At 44.6% G+C, this 20,936-nt stretch overlaps 1 protein-coding gene across 2 annotated transcripts in view; it reads right to left on the bottom strand.

The window, feature by feature from the left end:
* PDE1B (phosphodiesterase 1B) overlaps positions 1 to 11,667 on the bottom strand; it is a 499,904-nt gene extending 488,237 nt beyond the window's left edge. Inside the window, exon 1 of one of the 2 annotated variants that reach the window (XM_073663167.1) lies at positions 11,230 to 11,667. In XM_073663167.1, coding sequence (XP_073519268.1) covers positions 11,230 to 11,287 — 58 coding nt within the window. In that variant the 5' untranslated portion in view covers positions 11,288 to 11,667. The remainder of the gene's footprint in view (positions 1 to 11,229) is intronic. The other variant, XM_073663163.1, reaches the window with a different exon arrangement.
* Between the last annotated feature and the right edge of the window lie 9,269 nt (positions 11,668 to 20,936).

Genomic DNA, 20,936 nt, shown 5'->3' with positions numbered 1-20,936 from the left:
AATGTTTCAATAAAGAATTTGATCTTATTTGAATTAGTACCTAGACGCATCTCTCTGATTCCTTTTTCTGTTTATAATAAACTGCATATAAAACAAAATTTTATAATGTAATTATCCATTAGCGAATCCGTCAGGCCTCTACTCTCCTCTACCTCAGGGTTCCCCAACTCCAGTCCTCAAGGCCCACCAACAGGTCATGTTTTCAGGATTTCCCTAGTATTGCCCAGGTGATGGAATAATTGCCTGTGCAGGTGATGTAATTATCACCTGTGCAATACTAAGGAAATCCTGAAAACTTGACTGGTTGGTGGGCCTTGAGGACTGGCCTTGAGGACTTTGCTCTACCTGACATATTGGGCAGGGCTATTGGCATATGCTACCATCACCTCAACTGTCAGGGAGATAGCAATACCAGTCAGTCAACAGCGCTGGAACAAAAGTATTGTCCACTTTGCCCAATGACTGTAATAAATTAAAGGGCATCAGTGTATCTGCCAGGTTTGATACCAGCCATATGTCTGGTCAGAGGTTAAGGTGAGTAGGTGCTGCACATCTCAGTCACTTGTGCCAGGGAGTTAGGGTAGAGAGCCACATAAAAACAAAAGACAAGCTGGATTCTCTTTACCCTCAGGGAAAGAAGGGTCAGTGGAGTCTGATGGTGTCTATACACACTAGACCAGGGAAGTAAAACTCAAACACACAGAGGGGCAAAATTAAAACCTTGGACAAAGTCGCGGGCCACACAGTCCTCCATACAGAATAATGGTCCCACATAGTCCTCCATACAGAATAATAGCCCCACATAGTCTTCTATAAAGTATAATGGGCCCCACATAGTCCTTCATACAGAATAATGGTCCCACATAGTCCTCCACACAGAATAATGGTCCCACATAGTCCTCCGTACAGAATAATGGGCCCCATGTAGTCCTCCATACAGAATAATGGGCATCACATAGTCCTCCATACAGAATAATGGACACCACATAGTCCTCCATACAGAATAACGGGCCCACATAATCCTCTATACAGAATAATGGGCCTCGCAAAGTCCTCCATACAGTATTATGGTCACCACAAAGTCCTCCATACAGAATAATGGGTCCCACATAGTCCTCCATACAGAATAATGGGTCCCACATAGTCCTCCATACAGAATAATGGGTCCCACATAGTCCTCCATACAGAATAATGGGTCCCACATAGTCCTTCTGTAATGCACACGCCCGGGCTGAGTGGCGTGTGCGTGTATATGTAGTGATTCCACTGGACCGTGCCGGAGAGTGAATGCCTGGAGGAGCGTAACTAATTATCCACTCAATCCGACCAGGGTCGCACGACGGCATACGACGCCAGTGCACCAAGGAGGAACCGAGCAGAGGGACCAGGTGCTACTCCAGGACAGACCCCGGACACGGCTGTTGACCCACACAGGGGAATACAGGAACAGGCAGGTTAGGCTGGCACACAGACTGCTGGGTATAGGCAGACACGGCTGGTATGCAGACTGGCGGATGCTGGTAAGCAAGACTGGTATGCAGGCAGGGAGGTACTGGCAGGTACGACAGGTTGGGGCACCGAGTGGATAGGACCCAGTACAGACTGGGACTCAGGAACAGAACCGCAGATGCGGTGGACAAACACAGCAGAGTGAGGCCGCCCAGAGCGGCGAGCAAGAGCAGAACAAGACGAGACCGCCTGGAGCGGTGGGCGAGAGAAGAGCAGGACAAGGCCGCCTGGAGCGGTGAGCGAGAGAGGAGTAGGACGAGACTGCCGAAGCAGCGAGCAAAGGGTCAGAGCAGAGCGAGACTGCCGGAGCAGCGAGCAAAGGGTCAGAGCAGAGCGAGACTGCCAGAGCAGCGAGCAAAGGGTCAGAGCAGAGCGAGACTGCCGGAGCAGCGAGCAAAGGGTCAGAGCAGAGCGAGATTGCCGGAGCAGCGAGCAAAAAGTCAGAGCAGAGCGAGACTGCCGGAGCAGCGAGCAAAGGGTCAGAGCAGAGCGAGACTGCCGGAGCAGCGAGCAAAGGGTCAGAGCAGAGCGAGACTGTCAGAGCAGCGAGCAAAGGGTCAGAGCAGAGCGAGACTGCCGGAGCAGCGAGCAAAGGGTCAGAGCAGAGCGAGACTGCCGGGGGCAGCGAGCAAAGGGTCAGAGCAGAGCGAGACTGCCGGAGCAGCGAGCAAAGGGTCAGAGCAGAGCGAGACCGCCGGAGCAGTGAGCAAGGCAGAGCAGAGCGGAAACCGCAGGAGCGGTAAGCAAGGCAGAGCAGAGCGGAAACCGCAGGAGCGGTGAGCAAGGCAGAGCAGAGCGGAAACCGCAGTAGCGGTGAGCAAGGCAGAGCAGAGCGGAAACCGCAGGAGCGGTGAGCAAGGCAGAGCAGGCACGAACCGCCGGAGCGGTGAGCAAGGCAGAGCAGAGGGGACAGGGCTCTGTTCACACGGAACAGACTGGAAGGGAAAGGCAGAACCAGGTACACACAAGATACTTGCAATGAAGTAGCGAGTGGACTCTAAACTCACAAACGGGAGTACAGGGACAACGAGTAGGAGTTAGGTACGGGATCAGATTCTGCAGGAAAAGGGAAGGTACGGACATAGAGAAAAACAGGTAACAGGCTAGGAGAGTATTCAGACAAGAACAGACACAGCAGCAAGATACAGGAGCGGGTCTAGGTATGCGGCCCCTAGAAGGCAGAACGAACAGGCTAGGAGCGAGTTCACACTGGCCTGGAAATACAGCCTCCAGGATAGGCAGAAGACAACAGGCTAGAAGATAGTTCAGACAGGACACAGTTCAGACACGGGAACTGATACCGCAAGGCAGGAAACATAGACAGGACCTGGCACATCAGTGACAAGAAGCCAACTGACAGAACACAATGCTCAGGCAAGGATTCCAGGAAAGAGCTGGGTTAAATACCAGGTGACAGACAGCAATAGGCTGAGGACGCACCACGGGTGTGGCCGCAGCAGCTACAAGAAGCAGGAAGTGATCGGGCGCCGCCCTTAAGCAGAAGAAACAGAGGCAAGCAGACAGCATGGAGGAAAGCCAGAGTGATAGTCTGGATTGGAAATCAAGTGCACGCTCTTGCACAGTGGGAGATGGACCACTATGCAAGGACGTCGCCAGGTATGTTACACCTTCATACAGAATAATGGGCACCATATAGTCCTCCATACAGAATAATGGGTCCCACATAGGGGTGGTGGTTTGGTGTCGTGGGCCAAATAAAACCACCCTGCGGGCCAGATTTGGCCCACAGGCCAAAGTTTGACATATATGCACTAGACTGTCAATGGATATTGCCAATGGGTTCTGCCAACGGTCATCTTTTTGCCAAGTCCAATCTGTCACAATGTTTCCCTGACATTGATTTTCGCTGCACTATTTAATTAAAATAAACTCATCAGTGATTTTCTTTGACGGGGCTTTAGATCAAAACAATCCTAATAGAGGAAAGAAGTGGGCATTTGCCAACCCCGGGATCTCTATTAATGAGCACGGTGCAATCCTTTTTCTGTATCTAATTTTAGAAAGATGCCAAGTCCGCAGTTCAATCTCTAATAAACTAGACTCGCTCTGCATTTTGAACTTTACAATGGATTTTCAGCATTAAAGATATTTAAAGAAACCTGTTACACACTGGAACATTAGTTTACCTGTATTCATAATAATATTAGGTTTATAATAACAATATTAATAATAGTATGTTTACCTGCAGTCCCATGTAAACCAAGGGATAAATAATGAATTGTGCCAGCTGGCATAATCAGCACCAATACATCAGACAGCTTCTATATGTATGTATATATAATGTGTATACATACAGTAATGCTGTAAACGCTGAAGCCTTTCCTTACTAAAATAGACAGCGTTTTCCTTACACAGGTCCCTGATTCCTGGAACCTTATGCAGAAACAAGTTGGCGCCTGGTGCCATCTATTGTATCTAACACAAAGTCACAGATACGCTGCTGTGTCCTGTTCTTTTTGACCAATGTACATATTAAGAAGGATGCAGCAGAAAATAAGAGACTGGTGCCGCTCTGATACAGGTGACAGCAACAGGATGATGCTCCTTCCATCCACAGGACAGACACCTGCATCATCCTCAGTAGGGATGACTCGGCAGATCTCAGCTCACATTGTAAGGCTATGTTCACACATTGCGTTTTTTCAGCGTTTTTTTTTCTGCAGCAAAACCTGATCTCTTGGCAGGAAAGAAGCTACATTAAAAAAGCAGGTTTTGGTACGTTTTTCGGGATCCCAAAGTTCAGCTTTGCCTCCACCACAGACGTATGAACACAGGTCACCAATGCAAGACATATATGAAATCATATTAACCAGAATTTCAAATGTAACAGTGGGGCGAGGTGAATTGTTCAGGAATAGTTTACCTAAGACACTAGCAGTGCATTGAGTTTGTATGACACTATTTACTTTTACACTATGGTTTGCTATTCAGTTACACAGGCATTGTTCAATTTAACACCTCCCTGGGCCACAGGTATTGTTCAATCTCACACCTTGGTCAGCCTATGTTTACACTGTACAAATCACTAATTTAATTAAACTCTCCTAATACAAACTACCATCTCAGTGACAAAGACAAGATGGTAAAATCACAAAAATAAATGTGCTTCATATACTGTTGCACTTTCTTATTTTCACTATAAACGTAGCAAAACCTGATAGCTGTGTTCACACCAGGCGTTTTTTCAGCATTTCACTACCCATTACTTCCAATGGGTGAAAAACACTGAAAAAAAGCTGAAAGAAGTGACATGCTCTATTCTGCAAAAAAACATGCAAAGTACAAAATCCTGATCAAACAAAAACCAAGCTGTGTGCAGATTTCTGGAATCTCATAGATTTTGCTGGTACTGTAAAACGAAGCTGAAAATTTACATAAAAAAACTCTGAAAAAAAAACAAGATGTGTGAACATAGCCTAATAATGACCAGAATTAAAAAATACATTTTAAGTGCGTCCGATACATTTCACTAATAGTTTTCTATAGGACATAAATTATTGTTTTGTCACCACCCGTTATACAGGGTGTTTCTAAAGTCTGGACACATAGGAATTCTCATTATCATTTTAATTAATGATGGAAATCATATTGAAGAAATTATTTAATATTCCAATTAAATAAAATGTTGTTAATACATTTCATTTCTTTAAAATAATTCCTGGGATTATTTGTGCATCTGTGGTGACAATTTACATCACCATGATTACATGCCCATCCGATCCTATACATAGGAGGCCGGAATGCAGAGTTATTTGCATAGGACTTCAGAGTCAGTCACATTACAATGCAGGGCGCTATCGACATCAAGAAAACGTCTGCAAGCAGCAAGTGACTAGAAACAGTATCAGCAGAATATACATATGTAATATGTCCAGTGCTGGGTGAAGATGGTAATTGTACCAGAATACTGTATGTATGTACCGCATGTATCAGTACAGCAGGTAGTTGTACATATATCCAATATTTATGTCAGTGTGTATATTATAAATAATACACTACCATTCAAAAGTTTGGGGTCATCCAGACAATTTTGTGTTTGCCATCAAAACTCGTACTTTTATTTATCAAATGAGTTGTAAAATGAATAGAAAATATAGTCCAGACATTGACAAGGTTAGAAATAATGATTGTTATTAAAAAGAATAATTTTCTCCTTCAAACTTTACTTTCGTCAAAGAATGCTCCTTTTGCAGCAATTACAGCATTGCAGACCTTTGGCATTCTAGCTGTTAATTTGCTGAGGTAATCTTGAGAAATTTCACCCCATGCTTCCTGAAGCCCCTTCCACAAGTTAGATTGGCTTGATGGGCACTTTTTGCGTACCATACGGTCAAGCTGCTCCCACAACAGCGAAATGGGGTTGAGATCGGGTGACTGCGCTGGCCACTCCATTACAGATAGAATACCAGCTGCCTGCTTCTTCCCTAAATAGTTCATGCATAATTTGGAGGTGTGCTTTGGGTCATTGTCCTGTTGTAGGATGAAATTGGCTCCAATCAAGCGCTGTCCACAGGGTATGGCATGGCGTTGCAAAATGGAGTGATAGCCTTCCTTATTCAAAATCCCATTTACCTTGTACAAATCTTCCACTTTACCAGGACCAAAGCAACCCCAGACCATCACATTACCTCCACCATGCTTGACAGATGGCGTCAGGCACTCTTCCAGCATCTTTTCAGTTGTTCTGCGTCTCACAAATGTTCTTCTGTGTGATCCAAATACCTCAAACTTTGATTCGTCTGTCTATAAAACTTTTTTCCAATCTACCTCTGTCCAATGCCGGTGTTCTTTTGCCCATATTAATCTTTTCATTTTATTAGCCAGTCTCAGATATGGCTTTTTCCTTGCTACTTTGCCCTGAAGGCCAGCATCCCGGAGTCACCTCTTCACTGTAGATGTTAACACTGGCGTTTTGCGTGTACTATTTAATGAAGCTGCCAGTTGAGGAGCTGTGAGGCATCGATTTCTCAAACTAGAGACTCTAATGTACTTGTCTTGTTGCTCAGTTGTGCAGCGGGGCCTCCCACTTCTCTTTCTTCTCAGGTTAGAGCCTGTTTGTGCTCTCCTCTGAAGGGAGTAGTACACACCATTGTAGGAAATCTTCAGTTTCTTTGCAATTTCTCGAATGGAATAGCCTTCATTTCTAAGAACAAGAATAGACTGTCGAGTTTCACATTAAAGTTCTCTTTTTCTGGCCATTTTGAGAGTTTCATAGAACAAACAAATGTAATGTTCCAGATTCTCAACTAGCTCAAAGGAAGGTAAATTTTATAGCTTCTCAAATCAGCCAAACCGTTTTCAGCTGGGCTAACATACTTGCGCAATGGTTGTCTATTGTTTTCTAAACATACATTAGCCTTCTTAGGCTGTGTGCCCACGATGTGCTTTTTAAGCGTTTCCGCAGCAGCAATTCCGCTGCAGAAACGCTTAAAAAATGCTTGGTAGAAGGCCTGCCATGTTCCCCAATGATAATCCGCATGTGCTGTGCACATGCTGAGGAAATTTCCGGTGCGGGTTATCATTGCGGAAAAAAACGCAGCACTACCAATTATTTTGCGGAAGCGCTGCGTTTTCGCCGCCATTGACTTGCATTGGAACGCTTGGATTCCGCATCACTGCATCTGTACATGCGGAATCCAAGCATTTCAATGTGCGGATGGTACCCGGGTGTGGAGGATAGGAGACTCTCCTCCGGACCCGGGTACCATAGAACCTGTAAAAAAAAGAATAAAATAAAAAATAAATATTATATTTACCTTCTGATGGACCGCGGTGCGCTTGTCTTTGCTTGCCGGCAGATCCCGGTGGACTGAAGGACCTGCGCTAACGTCATTTAGTCATGTGACGGCAGGTCCTTCAGTGTACCGCGAGCTGCCGGCAAGCCAGGACGGAGCGAATTATGACTCCGGGGGCCATCAGAAGGTAAGTATAGATTTATTTTTTAATTTTTTATCATTCTTTAAGGTCACACTATATAAATCCATGCCGGTTGCATGGATTTATATAGTGTGACCAAGTTGACAAGCACTTTCCAAGTGATGCTGAAATCTCTTGGAAAGTGCTTGACAACCCGCATGCGGAAATGCATGTGAAGAACGCTTCACATCCGCATGTCCCTGGCAGGAAAACGCATGTACAATCCACATGTAGAATCCGCATGCGTTTTTTTGGCCAGGGAGATGTAGAAACGCTCAGGAAAAAATCCTGAGCATTTCTGCATCGTGGGCACATAGGCTTACACAGTTAGCAAACACAATGTACCAATAAAACACTGGAGTGGTGGTTGTTGGAAATGGGCCTCTATACACCTATGTAGATATTGCAATAAAAACAAGACGTTTGCAGCTAGAATAGTCATTTACCACATTAACAATGTATAGAGTGTATTTCTGATTCATTTAATGTTAGCTTCATTGAAAAAAAATGTGCTTTTCTTTCAAAAATAATGAAATTTCTAAATGACTCCAAAGTTTTGAACAGTAGTGTACATACATATATATAAATGTATGTATGTAAGGAGTGAGTAATAGTGCCACGAAAAAAATAATATATGCATGTATGTGTGTGTGCGCAGTGTGATAAGGCCATTACTTGGAGGGGCAGTGTACAGGTATGCAGTCTGCATGAATGCCTGCAGTAGTGTTTGTGAATGTCCACAAGGGGACAGATACCTAGATGGGACAAATTGTGCTCATAGGCTATATGGTATATACGGTATGTACAGGTTGAGTTTGTATATTTAAGGTGCGCCAAGATCATTACCTGGATGAAGCAGGTGAATAGGCACTTTTAATTAGTATATATATTAGAATATAAGTTGTATGTAGTTAGTGGGTATGTCACACACAAACATGTTTTTCTATTATTTTGTTTACAAATATATAGATTTTTTTTACGCATATATTTTTAGATATGTAAGGAAAATTATATAAGTACTGTATGAGTGACAAGTCTTGTATGAGTTTGGAGCAGGTGAGTGGACAGGTACACAGTATGTAAGTATATATACCAACAGTAATCTGTGAGTGGTGTATATACAGTATGGATTAGCAGGGGTACTGCATGTATACACAGTGTGCAGAGTCCTGGATGGAGCAGGTGAGTGTAGTGTATGACTGTATCTAGTAGGTATGTATATAAAGTATAAATATCTATAGTATGACAGGTCATATGGTGGTGTGTGGCATGTATGTAGAGTATGTATGTTGACTGTATGACAAATCTGTAAGGTATGCATGTACAAGGTATGTAGTATATGTATGTATATTTGTATTAGGTATGTAGCATGCTTGCACATAAGTACTAGATATGTACCCATGTTTGCACACATACTCTATGTATGAAGTATGTCTGCACAAATGAACCAGGTATGTAGCATGTCTGCACATATGTAATAGCTATATAGCATGTGTGCACATATCTATAAGGTACGTGATATGATTGCATGTATGTACTGTGTATGTAGCCTATTGATACATATGTACTTGGTATGTAGCATGTTTGTACACATGCCCTAAGTATGTAGTACATATGTAAATATGCACCATGTATGTAGTATGTCTGCACGTATGCAACATGTATGTCTGCACCATTTAAGTAGTATGTCTGCACCTATGCACCATGTATGTAGTATGTCTGCACCTATGCACCATGTATGTAGTATGTCTGCACCTATGCACCATGTATGTAGTATGTCTGCACCATGTATGTAGTGTGTCTGCATTTACGCACCATGTATGTAGTATGTCTGCACCATGTATGTAGTATGTCTGCACCTATGCACCATGTATGAAGTATGTCTGCATCTATGCACCATATATGTAGCATGTCTGCACCTATGCACCATGTAAGTAGTATGTCAGAATCTACGCACCATGTATGTAATTTGTGTGCACCATGTATGTAGTATGTCTGCATCTACGCACCATGTATGTAGCATGTCTGCACTATGTATGTAGTATGTCTGCATCTATGCACCATGTAAGTAGTATGTTTGAATCTACGCACCATGTATGTGATTTGTCTGCACCATGTATGTAGTATGTCAGCATCTACGCACCATGTATGTAGTATGTCTGCACCGTGTATGTAGTATGTCTGCACCATTTATGTAATATGTCTGCATTTACGCACCATGTCTGCACCGTGTATGTAGTATGTCTGCACCATTTATGTGGTATGTCTGCACCATATATGTGGTATGTCTGCACCATGTATGTGGTATGTCTGCACCATATATGTGGTATGTCTGCACCATGTATGTTGTATGTCTGCACCATGTATGTGGTATGTCTGCACCATATATGTAGTATGTCTGCACCATATATGTGGTATGTCTGCACCATATATGTGGTATGCACCATATATGTGGTATGTCTGCACCATGTATGTAGTACAGTATGTCTGCACCATGTATGTGGTATGTCTGCACCATATATGTGGTATGTCTGCACCATATATGTGGTATGTCTGCACCATGTATGTGGTATGTCTGCACCATGTATGTAGTATGTCTGCACCATATATGTGGTATGTCTGCACCATGTATGTGGCATGTCTGCACCAATATATGGTATGTCTGCACCATGTATGTGGGGTATGTCTGCACCATGTATGTGGTATGTCTGCACCATGTATGTGGCATGTCTGCACCATATATGTGGTATGTCTGCACCACATATGTGGTATGTCTGCACCATGTATGTAGTATGTCTGCACCATGTATGTGGTATGTCTGCACCATGTATGTAGTACAGTATGTCTGCACCATGTATGTGGTATGTCTGCACCATGTATGTGGGGTATGTCTGCACCATGTATGTGGGGTATGTCTGCACCATGTATGTGGGGTATGTCTGCACCATGTATGTGGTATGTCTGCACCATATATGTGGTATGTCTGCACCATATATGTGGTATGTCTGATTTATGTATGTGGTATGTCTGCACCATGTATGTGGTATGTCTGCACCATGTATGTGGGTTATGTCTGCACCATGTATGTAGTATGTCTGCACCATATATGTGGTATGTCTGCACGATGTATGTGGTATGTCTGCACCATGTATGTGGGGTATGTCTGCACCATATATGTGGTATGTCTGCACGATGTATGTGGTATGTCTGCACTATGTATGTGGGGTATGTCTGCACCATGTATGTGGTATGTCTGCACCATGTATGTGGGGTATGTCTGCACCATGTATGTGGTATGTCTGCACTATGTATGTGGGGTATGTCTGCACCATGTATGTGGTATGTCTGCACCATGTATGTGGGGTATGTCTGCACCATGTATGTGGGGTATGTCTGCACCATGTATGTGGGGTATGTCTGCACCATGTATGTGGTATGTCTGCACTATGTATGTGGTATGTCTGCACTATGTATGTGGGGTATGTCTGCACCATGTATGTGGTATGTCTGCACCATGTATGTGGGGTATGTCTGCACCATGTATGTGGGGTATGTCTGCACCATGTATGTGGGGTATGTCTGCACCATGTATGTGGGGTATGTCTGCACCATGTATGTGGGGTATGTCTGCACCATGTATGTGGTATGTCTGCACTATGTATGTGGGGTATGTCTGCACCATGTATGTGGTATGTCTGCACCATGTATGTGGGGTATGTCTGCACCATGTATGTGGGGTATGTCTGCACCATGTATGTAGTGTTTGCACACAGGGTCCGGTACCTGGATGGAGCTGGAGGGCAGCTCCGCGCTGCAGCCGCCGTGTCGCTGATTGGGACATGTCTCCACGGGTTCCGCCTCCGCTCTCACTTGTTGCAAGTCCCGGGGGAAGCTCCCGGAGTCCCGGTTAGTCCCCGGTGCCCAGTACAGTCCTTAGTGTCCGCCTGCTGCCCGGTGTTTCCCCGAGCCTGCGCTGGCTGCCGCTGCTACTGCTCAGTGCTGCTCCGTGCTCCTCCGGACCGGCGGTGTGTGTCTCTGCAGCGGAGAGCAGCCACCATCCACATCTCCGGAGAATGGAGCGGAGGGGGCACCAGAGCAGGGAACAGCATCCACAGAGCGGGGGGAGAGGCGCAGGGGAGAAGAGCCGGGACTCAGACAGCAGAGGATGACATTGGGGACCGCGGACGGGACAGTGCGCACAGCAGTGCAGAGGAAGGCACACGGCCGTGCAGAGCAGGACCAGCTGTATGTCAGTGTGTGATCTGAAAATGGCCACACACCTGAACGGCAGCTAGAGCTGTGATCAGCCACTGAAGACCCACAAGACAGAACATTGCTATGGCCCTAAGCAAACGTTCAGTATTTGGTCAGTATTTTACCTCAGTATTTGTAAGCCAAAACTAGGAGTGGGTGATAAATACAGAAGTGGTGACGTGTTTCTATTATACTTTTCCTCTGATTGTTCCACTCCTGATTTTGGCTTACAAATACTGAGGTAAAAAAACTTACCAAATACTGAACGTGTGAACGTGGCCTAAGTCTGTATCTACACAGCGACATTGACCATTACACAGTTCACGTGTCCAAAGCTTGGCGTATGCGGCTAGCTCATGCAGTATATGAAAGGGTCACAGGGTCCTGTGACTGCAGCCGGCCAGTCGTAAGAAGTCGGAAGTGTTTGGGGTCTTTTTCAGCGACTAACGCGATGTGACGCCATTAATCTGCATAATGCTCTGATGATCCCTGGCCGCGCCACGTGTCACTGCTTGTGATGCCACATAGCCCTGGTCTAAAGTCTCAGCATCAGACCACATTCACACATCACTATTTGGTCAGTTTTTTAGCTCAGTAATTTGTAAGCTAAAACCAAGAGTGGAACAGAGGAAAAGTATAATGGAAACACGTCACCACTTCTGTATTAATCACCCACTCATGGTTTTTAGCTTTCAACTACTGATGAGAAATACTGAACGTGTGAATAGTTCTAATAGTGCCATGAATCCCTCTATGAGCATAGTCCCGGCCAGGCTCTGCTCACATGTCCCCTTTTATTTACATTTTTATGGTCCATTTTGGGAGCACAGAAAAGAAAACTTTCAGTTACAGGATCCATTGATTTGTAGGTTTCCTATAAAGCATCTATTTGCATCTGTCCCATCTGCTATCAATTTTTCAGACAGAACAAAAAGTAGTCTGCACAACTCTTTTATCCTTCTAAAAAAAATAATCCGATTCTTTTTAGTGTGAATGGTGTTTTCCACTAGTTTTATATAATGGCCTTTCCTTAGGATAAGTCATCAAATTCTGATCTGTGGGTGTGACACCGGACCCACGCCGATCAGCTGCTCCCGGGGCCAGAGGAGGTGGTGTCACACCAGGTGTGAGTGCAACACAGAGGGGAAAGGGAGCCCAGACACTAGGGAAAGGGGGGAGAGGTGACCTCCTAATCTGGACTAGCGTCACCCTGTCTCCCCCTAACGTCCCTATACAGCCTCCGCAGCTGTCGCCGATCACGTGCCTCGCCCTGCTGTCCTGGCGAAAGGCTATAGCTGGGGGTGGAAGGAGATGAGCCCTAGTCAACCTCCGCTAACACTCTAAAGACAAAAGGGGAAGACAACACAGGGGAATAAGAACTTAGCTTTAGAAGAACTCCAACAGGGCACATGGCCTCTCAAGACTCCAAAGAGGGTGTGATGCTGCTTCAGCCAAGTTCCAAGTAGAAAGGAGTATAACCGGCAACGCCCACCTGGAGAGATCAGGTATATATACACCCAGGCCAGAGGGAAGTAGTCGCTGGGTCCTATCTAGGCAGCTGTCTGCATTGCCAAATGTGGAGCTCTCCTGCCAACCACTGCAGGACGACTGTCATCTCTGACACACCCGTGACAGTTCCCCCTCCTCTACGAGTGGCCTCCGGACACTCAGGACCGGGTTTCTCAGTAAAGAGGTGTGAAAAGAGCAAACCAATCTGGGAGCGTTTACCTCCGACGCTGAAACCCAGATCCTTTCCTCTGGACCATAGCCTTTCCAGTGCACCAAGTATTGTAGAGAACGCCGTTGGAGTTGAGAATCTACAATCCTCAAAATCTCGAACTCCAGGTCATTATAAACCATTACTGGGGTCGGTGGTAGAGGTGAGGGCTCAAGAGGTTTTACGTACCTTTTGAGTAAGGACCTGTGAAGCACATTATGGACCTTAAGGGCCCGAGGAAGTTCAAGACGAAACGCTGTAGGGTTAATGACGGCGGTTATTTTGTAGGGACCAATAAACCTATGTCCCAGCTTCCAAGAAGAAACTTTCAATCTTATATTCTTGGTAGACAACCACACAAAGTCATTCACATTCTGGTCTGGACCTGGCAAGCGTTTTCTGTCAGCCATACTTTTATACCTGTCACCCATGGTCTTTAAATTACACAATAACCTGCCATACCGAGGAGAGCGACGAAGCAAACCGTTCCACCTCAGGAACTCCTGAAGCTCCACCCCCACTGAAGGTACCAAACTGTGGATGATAACCATATGCACCGAAGAACGGTGACCTGCTAGTGGATTCTTGACGATGATTATCGATGGCAAATTCTACCAGCTGTAAGTAGGATGCCCAATCCTCCTGATTTTCGGAGACAAAACACCTGAGGTATGTCTCCAAGTTCTGATTGACCCGCTCGGTCTGACTATTCGACTGAGGGTGGAAGGCAGAGGAAAAGGACAGCTGCACCCCCAGTTGAGAACAGAATGCCTTCCAGACTTGGAAACAAACTGGGTCCCCCGATCAGAAACCACATCGGAGGGAACCCCATGAAGCTTCACAATCTCATTTATGAACACCTGGGCAAGTGTCTTAGCATTGGGAAGTGCAGGTAAAGCGACGAAGTGAACCATTTAACTGAACCTATCTACTACTACCAAAACCACTGTTTTGCCTGCAGAAACCAGTAGGTTAGTAATAAAATCCATGGACAAGTGTGTCCATGGCCTGCTAGGGATAGGTAGCAGAAGAAGAGTACTAGACGAACGATTGTGCAAAACATTAGAATGTGCGCAAATACTACAAGCAGCTGCGTGTTCAATTACATGCTGATTCAACCCCAGCCACCAAAAATGACGAACGAGGAGGTCCGCGGTTGCCTTATCACCTGGATGCCCATAAAGCGCAGAGTTATGATGTTCCTTGATTGCGGCGCAGATCAGATGGTACAAATAACTTTCCTGAAGAGCTGGAGGCAGGGGCGTCCCCCTGAGCCTCCAGCACCTCCCCCTCCAGTTCAGGAAAGAGAGCTGAAATAACTACCCCTTTCTGTAATATCGGGGCAGGGTTCTCATGGTCACCACCATCAGGGAAGCTCCGGGACAAAGCATCAGCCTCAACGTTTTTGACCCCGGGACAAAAAGTGACAACAAAATTGAACCTAGTAAAAAACAAGGACCATCTGGTTTGCCTAGGGTTGAGATGTTTAGCTGAATGGAGATATGACAGGTTCTTATGGTCAGTAATAGGATGGACAGCCCCCTCCAACCAGTGTCGCCATTCCTTAAACGCCAATTTGATTGCCAAAAGTTCCCTATTACCCATGTCATAATTTCTCTCAGCCGAAGACAATTTTTTAGAAAAAAAGAAGGTGCATGGACGCCATTTATCAGGGGACAAACCCTGAGACAACACAGCCCCAACCCCGACATCCAAAGCATCGACCTCCACAATAAAGGGTTGAGAAACATCGGGTTGACTGAGTATAGGTGCAATGGCAAAGTGATTCTTAAAGGAAGAAAAAGCCTGGAGGGAAGCCTCTGACCATTTGGAAAAATCAGACCCCTTCTTAGTCCTGTCAGTAAGGGGGTTTCACTGCAACAGAGTCATTTTGGATGAATTTCCTGTAAAAATTAGTAAAGCCCAGAAAATGTAGGGCCTTCAGGTTCTCGGGATGTTCCCAATCAAGGACTGCACGGATCTTCTCCGGATCTATCCGAAAACCTGAAGATGACAACAAGTACCCCAAAAACTGCACCTCCTGAACAGCAAAAACACATTTTTCTAGTTTGGCATAGAGTTTGTCATCCCTTAATATCTGGAGCACCTGCTTAACATGCCCCCGATGGGTCTCAAAATCAGGTAAATAAACCAAAATATCATCCAGATAGACCACCACAAACCTCCCCACCAAATGATGAAAAATATCATTTATGAAATGCTGGAATATCGCAGGTGCATTGGTCAAGCCAAAAGGCATAACCAGACTCTCGAAATGACCTTCCGGGGTATTGAACACTGTCTTCCATTCGTCCCCTTCTCTGATTCTAACCAGATTGTAGGCTCCCCTTAAAACCAACTTAGCTCCCACAACCTGGCTGAACAAATCAGGAATCAGAGGAAGAGGGTATGGATCACGGATGGTAATTTGATTTAATTCCCGGAAATCTAAACAGGGACATAGACCGCCATCTTTTTTCTTCACAAAGAAGAACCCTGTCGCCACAGGCGAAGATGATGGTCTGATATGTCCCTTCTCCAGACTTTCCACCATGAAATCCTTCATAGCTTGTCTCTCAGGGCCAGAAAGATTATAAAGTCTGGACTTCGGTAGTTTAGCTCAGAAAAAACATCCTCAAAACCAGACAGAAAAGCAGGCAGTATCTCCGCAGAGACAGCAGCAATGGAAACATTCAGACAGTTCTCATGGCAGTAATCTCCCCAGTCAATAATCTCCCCGGTTTGCCAATCCACCAATGGATTATGTTTAACAAGCCAGGGATACCTAAAACAATCAGAGTAGGGAGTTTCTCGAAAACATAGCAAGGAATGATTTCACAATGAACTGACCCCACCCTGAGTTTCACATTATGTACAATCTGAGTAAATGCTTTCTGTGCAAGTGGCGCCGAGTCAATGGCAAAGATGGAAATAGGTTCAGCTAAAGTACAGCAAGCGAGACCATGAGTTTTCACAAACTCAGCATCAATCATGCTGATCCCGGCTCCACTGTCAACAAACACAGAAATGTTTTAAATTTTTCTCTCTAGCACCACCTCTGCAGTCAGGACAAAGCGGGAACTACAGTTTGGCCACAAATGCACCCCTTGTTTATCCAACTCCAGATTACTGAGAGTTAATCAAGTCTCTTTTTGTTTAGGAATTGAAGGACAGGTCCCAACAAAGTGTCCCTTTTTCCCACAAAAAAAACATACGCCTTTTTTCTTGCGAATCTCCGGGGAGATGTATGATGTAGAGACACCCTTTAACTGCATAGGCTTCTCCACCTCCCCCAGTAATGGTTCACCCCCAGACTGCTCCCTTGGCAAAGGTACACAACCCCGACAAGAAGGCCACGGAGAAGGAGGTTGCACCCGTCTATCCCGAAGGCGCCTATCCAGACGTATGGCCAAAGACATGGCAGCCTCCAAGGACTAAGGGGTATCATATACAGCCAAGGCATCTTTCAACCTTTCCGTTAGCCCCTCACAAAATTGACTTTTAAGGGCTGAGTCATTCCATTTGGAATACGTTGCCCATCTACGGAATTCCGAACTGTATGTTTCCACTGACCAAATCCCCTGCTGAAGGTGACGTAGCTTAGACTCAGCCAAGGCGGCTCAGTCAGGGTCATCATAGATGAGGGCAAGAGCTCCAAAAAAAACCTCCACAAATTGGAGACAAACCGAATCATGTGGTAACGAAAACGCCCACGGCTGAGGATCTCCCTGAAGTAGTGAGATCACAATGCCAACCCGTTGCTCCTCATTACCAGAGGAGTAGGGACGAAGCTTGAAATACAATTTGCATGCCTCCTTAAACACAAAAACACTGTCCCTACCTCCTGAAAACCTGTCCGAGAGGGTAACCTTGGGTTCACGCTGGACAGGCCTACCTGCAGAGACCCCCACATTGGCGGCCTGTAACCGCTGATACTGCTGCTGAACCTCACAGCAGAGATCATTCACCTACAGAGACAGACAGCAGAACTGCTCTGCGAGCTCTCCAACTGATCCCATACTAAAGGGAGTAAGGAAAAAAAAGGGTCCACACCCAAAAGCACACAACGAAAAAAAAACAAAATGTCAATCTTGTGTCGTTTTTTTTTCCAAAACGTGCTCGGCCAGTTATAATGTCACGCCAGGTGTGAGTGCAACACAGAGAGTCACGCCAGGAGTGAGTGCAACACAGAGAGGAAAGGGAGCCCAGACACTAGGGAAAGGGGGGAGAGGTGACCTCCTAATCTGGACTAGCGTCACCCTGTCTCCCCCTAACGTCCCTATACAGCCTCTGCAGCTGTCGCCGATCTCGTGCCTCGCCTTACTATCCCTGGCATAAGGCTATAGCTGGGGGTGGAAGGAGATGAGCACTAGTCAACCTCCGCTAGCACTCTAAAGACAAAAGGGGAAGACAACACAGGGGAATTAGAACTTAGCTTTAGAAGAACTCCAACAGGGCACACGGCCTCAAGACTCCAGAGAGGACGTGATGCTGCTTCAGCCAAGTTCCAAGTAGAAATGAGTATAAACCGCGATGCCCACCTGGAGAGATCAGGTATATATACACCCAGGCCAGAGGGAGGTAGTCACTGGGTCCTAAAGACAGCCTCCTATCTAGGCAGCTGTTTGCATTGCCAAACGTGGAGATCTCCTGCCAACCACTGCAGGACGACTGTCTGTCACCTCTGACACACCTGTGACAGGTGGATGTGCTCAGTTGCGGGATGGAATTACACCGCTCCATCCCCAGCTTAGTAGCCGGGGTACTGCACATCAGCCCAGGGCCGGCGTCCGAGTAACATAAGTTGTGGATGCAAGAAAGTGCCAATGATTCCGTGCTCCTCCGGGTCAGAAGAAGGGATGCATTACCCAGTGCTTGGTTAAGAGTCCATTTATTTAGAATCTAAAATCAGACGCGTTTCGTGGACATCCTGTCCACTTCATCAGTGCATAGCTTGTGTCAGGTATAGCAAGGAGTGGATATATATATACAAAAAATGTGAAAAAAATTGGCGCCAAAACAAGGTGGCCATTAAGGCAGAAAAGTACAATCAATAAAAAGGCATAAATTTGAGTATCCATCAATATATATATGCGTCGGGAATAAAATATTGTTAGCATGATTAAAAAACAATTAAGAACCGATATAGTTCAATGCAAAAAAATAAATAATTTTAAAATATATATATATATGTATAATTCCTGAAGTGGGAATTGAACCTGTTGTATTGCGATCTACTGGATTGTGTTTAGATACTAATCATGGTACAACCGTCTAAACCACAGGTGCTCATGTATGTTGAGACTAATTTTGTTCTAATAGGAAGTAATAAACGAATATTAAAAGATATATCTATCTTATATGTACATACTAAACAAAATAAAAATGTATGGCAAGATCCAAAAGACAGTGCCTAAGAAGAGAATGTGTCTTATGGAAGATATGTATTAAGAAATGTACCAGTTACCCTTGTCTGTATTATACAGCCCAAATGCATGAAATTTCTACTCACATACAATGAATTGTTCCCCCAATTATTATTTTTTTTTTATATTCTTCTTATAATAGAACATGTGATCGTATCTGCAACCAGAATTATTTTCAGAACATGAATGATTTCTTTAGGAGTGTGTCCATATTACCGGTGTAGTACTAGAGAATAGTCGTGCGCATTAATGTCCACTAGGTGGTATGATGAGCACTGAAAGTATCCTAGGGAATAGTGCAGACTACTGGGAACAGAACGCAATGATCATAAGAAAAAAAGGAAACTTGACTCGGTCAAAACTTGGATTGGGACGGGGGATCAAGAATAAGCCAAGACATATGTTCTTGACCATGTAGAGGTAAATTATATTTGCCAGTGCTTTCAAATAAAAACCTCTGATATTTCATTGAGACCACAAGGTTTCAAAGTATTTAGTTGATATATCCAGTATATCTCTTTCCTATTGAGACACTGAATTCTATTGGGAGTGGTGCATGGAATGTGCTCTATGGGCAGGATTTTAAGACACCCAAAGTCTTTATTGTGATGGATTGCCATATGACGGGATAAACCATGTTTTAAAAAACCTGTAGCAATATTGTGCCTATGAGAATTTAGTCTTTTATGAAAGGATTGCATAGTTCTACCGACATATTGCTTGGGACACGTGCATTCAATCAGATATATGACAAAATCAGTGTCACAGGACATATTACTATTTATTTTGAACCGTTCATTGCTTGATGTGGATGCAAAAGTGTCGGCTCCATGAGTAATATTCAAGCAACACATGCAGTGTTTTTTTTTTTGCCACATTTGGTGATGGTTTTGTTCTTATTATTGATCTTGCTACCATCTAGAGTAGAAAGGGTGTGTATCCTACTGGGGGCTAAAATGTTCCTTAGAGTGGGGGCTCTCCTATACACAATGGAGGGTTTTTCTGGGATAATCTTCTTGAGTATCGGATCATTTAACAGAATATGCCAAATCTGCTGCAGAATATCTCTAAATGATTTATGCTGAAAATTGTATGTAGTAATGAATTTTACACAGTGCTCATAGGACATTTTATCTGAATTAGATCTTAAAAGAAGTGAATTCTGGCTACAGGTGTCCCTTACCCTTTCAAATGATTTGCCAACAAGATTTTTGGGATAACCCTGTTGTAGAAATTTCTGTTTCAGCATACCTGATTGCTCTGAAAAATCATTTTCAGAAGTGCAATTCCTTCTGATCCTCTGAAATTGATTAAAAGCAATATTACGTAGCCATTTATGGTAGTGGCCACTGCTGTAGTGGATGTAACTATTCGCATCCACTTGTTTAAAATAAGTCTTGGTGCCCTTCCAGCCGGCCTGGAGTAGTGTAGTGTTGATTGCAGGTGTTATGGTCCCGGGCAGTACTCCATCCTTTCCTGAGAGAAGGAGATGCCACACCTCTGGGTGAGGTGCAGTACCTCTGTGGCGACCGAACCCTCAGGGGGCCACATTGGTCCTCGCATCAGAGAGCTTATGAGAGATGATGTGTTTGAAGGAACTCTAAATGTCTAAATGATAAGGAATTGAGAGCTTGGAAAAGCTTCAAGTGGATCTGTGAAAACTTCTTAGGAAAAAATAAATCTCCAGAATACGTTGAAGGTGTTGAGGAACTGCTAAATGCATACCAGTGTCTTGGATGTCGCATGTCTCTGAAAATGCACTTTTTGCATTCACATTTAGATTTCTTCCCTCCAAATCTTGGGGATGTAAGCGATGAACAAGGCGAGCGGTTTCATCAGGACATTAAAGCTATGGAACACCGCTACCAGGGTTTTTGGAATGACTCAATGATAGTAGATTACTGTTGGATGTTATATAGGGACAACCCTGAAAAATTGTATCAACGACAGTCTAATGTCAAGCACTTTTAATTTTTGCTCATATTTTGGTTTCTATTTTGCATGTGAAATTATTTTGGTTCAATAAAAACTGTTTTGTAAGGTCAAGCATTTTTTATGATATGTAGATTACTGTTTTCTTAATGTCGCCAGTA

This window comes from Phyllobates terribilis, unplaced genomic scaffold (genome assembly GCF_046119375.1).
Source record: "Phyllobates terribilis strain yellow unplaced genomic scaffold, ASM4611937v1 Scaffold_2__4_contigs__length_985480577, whole genome shotgun sequence".
NCBI lineage: Eukaryota > Metazoa > Chordata > Amphibia > Anura > Dendrobatidae > Phyllobates > Phyllobates terribilis.
Note: the sequence above shows the minus strand (reverse complement) of the source record. Positions and strands in the feature narration are given on the sequence as shown.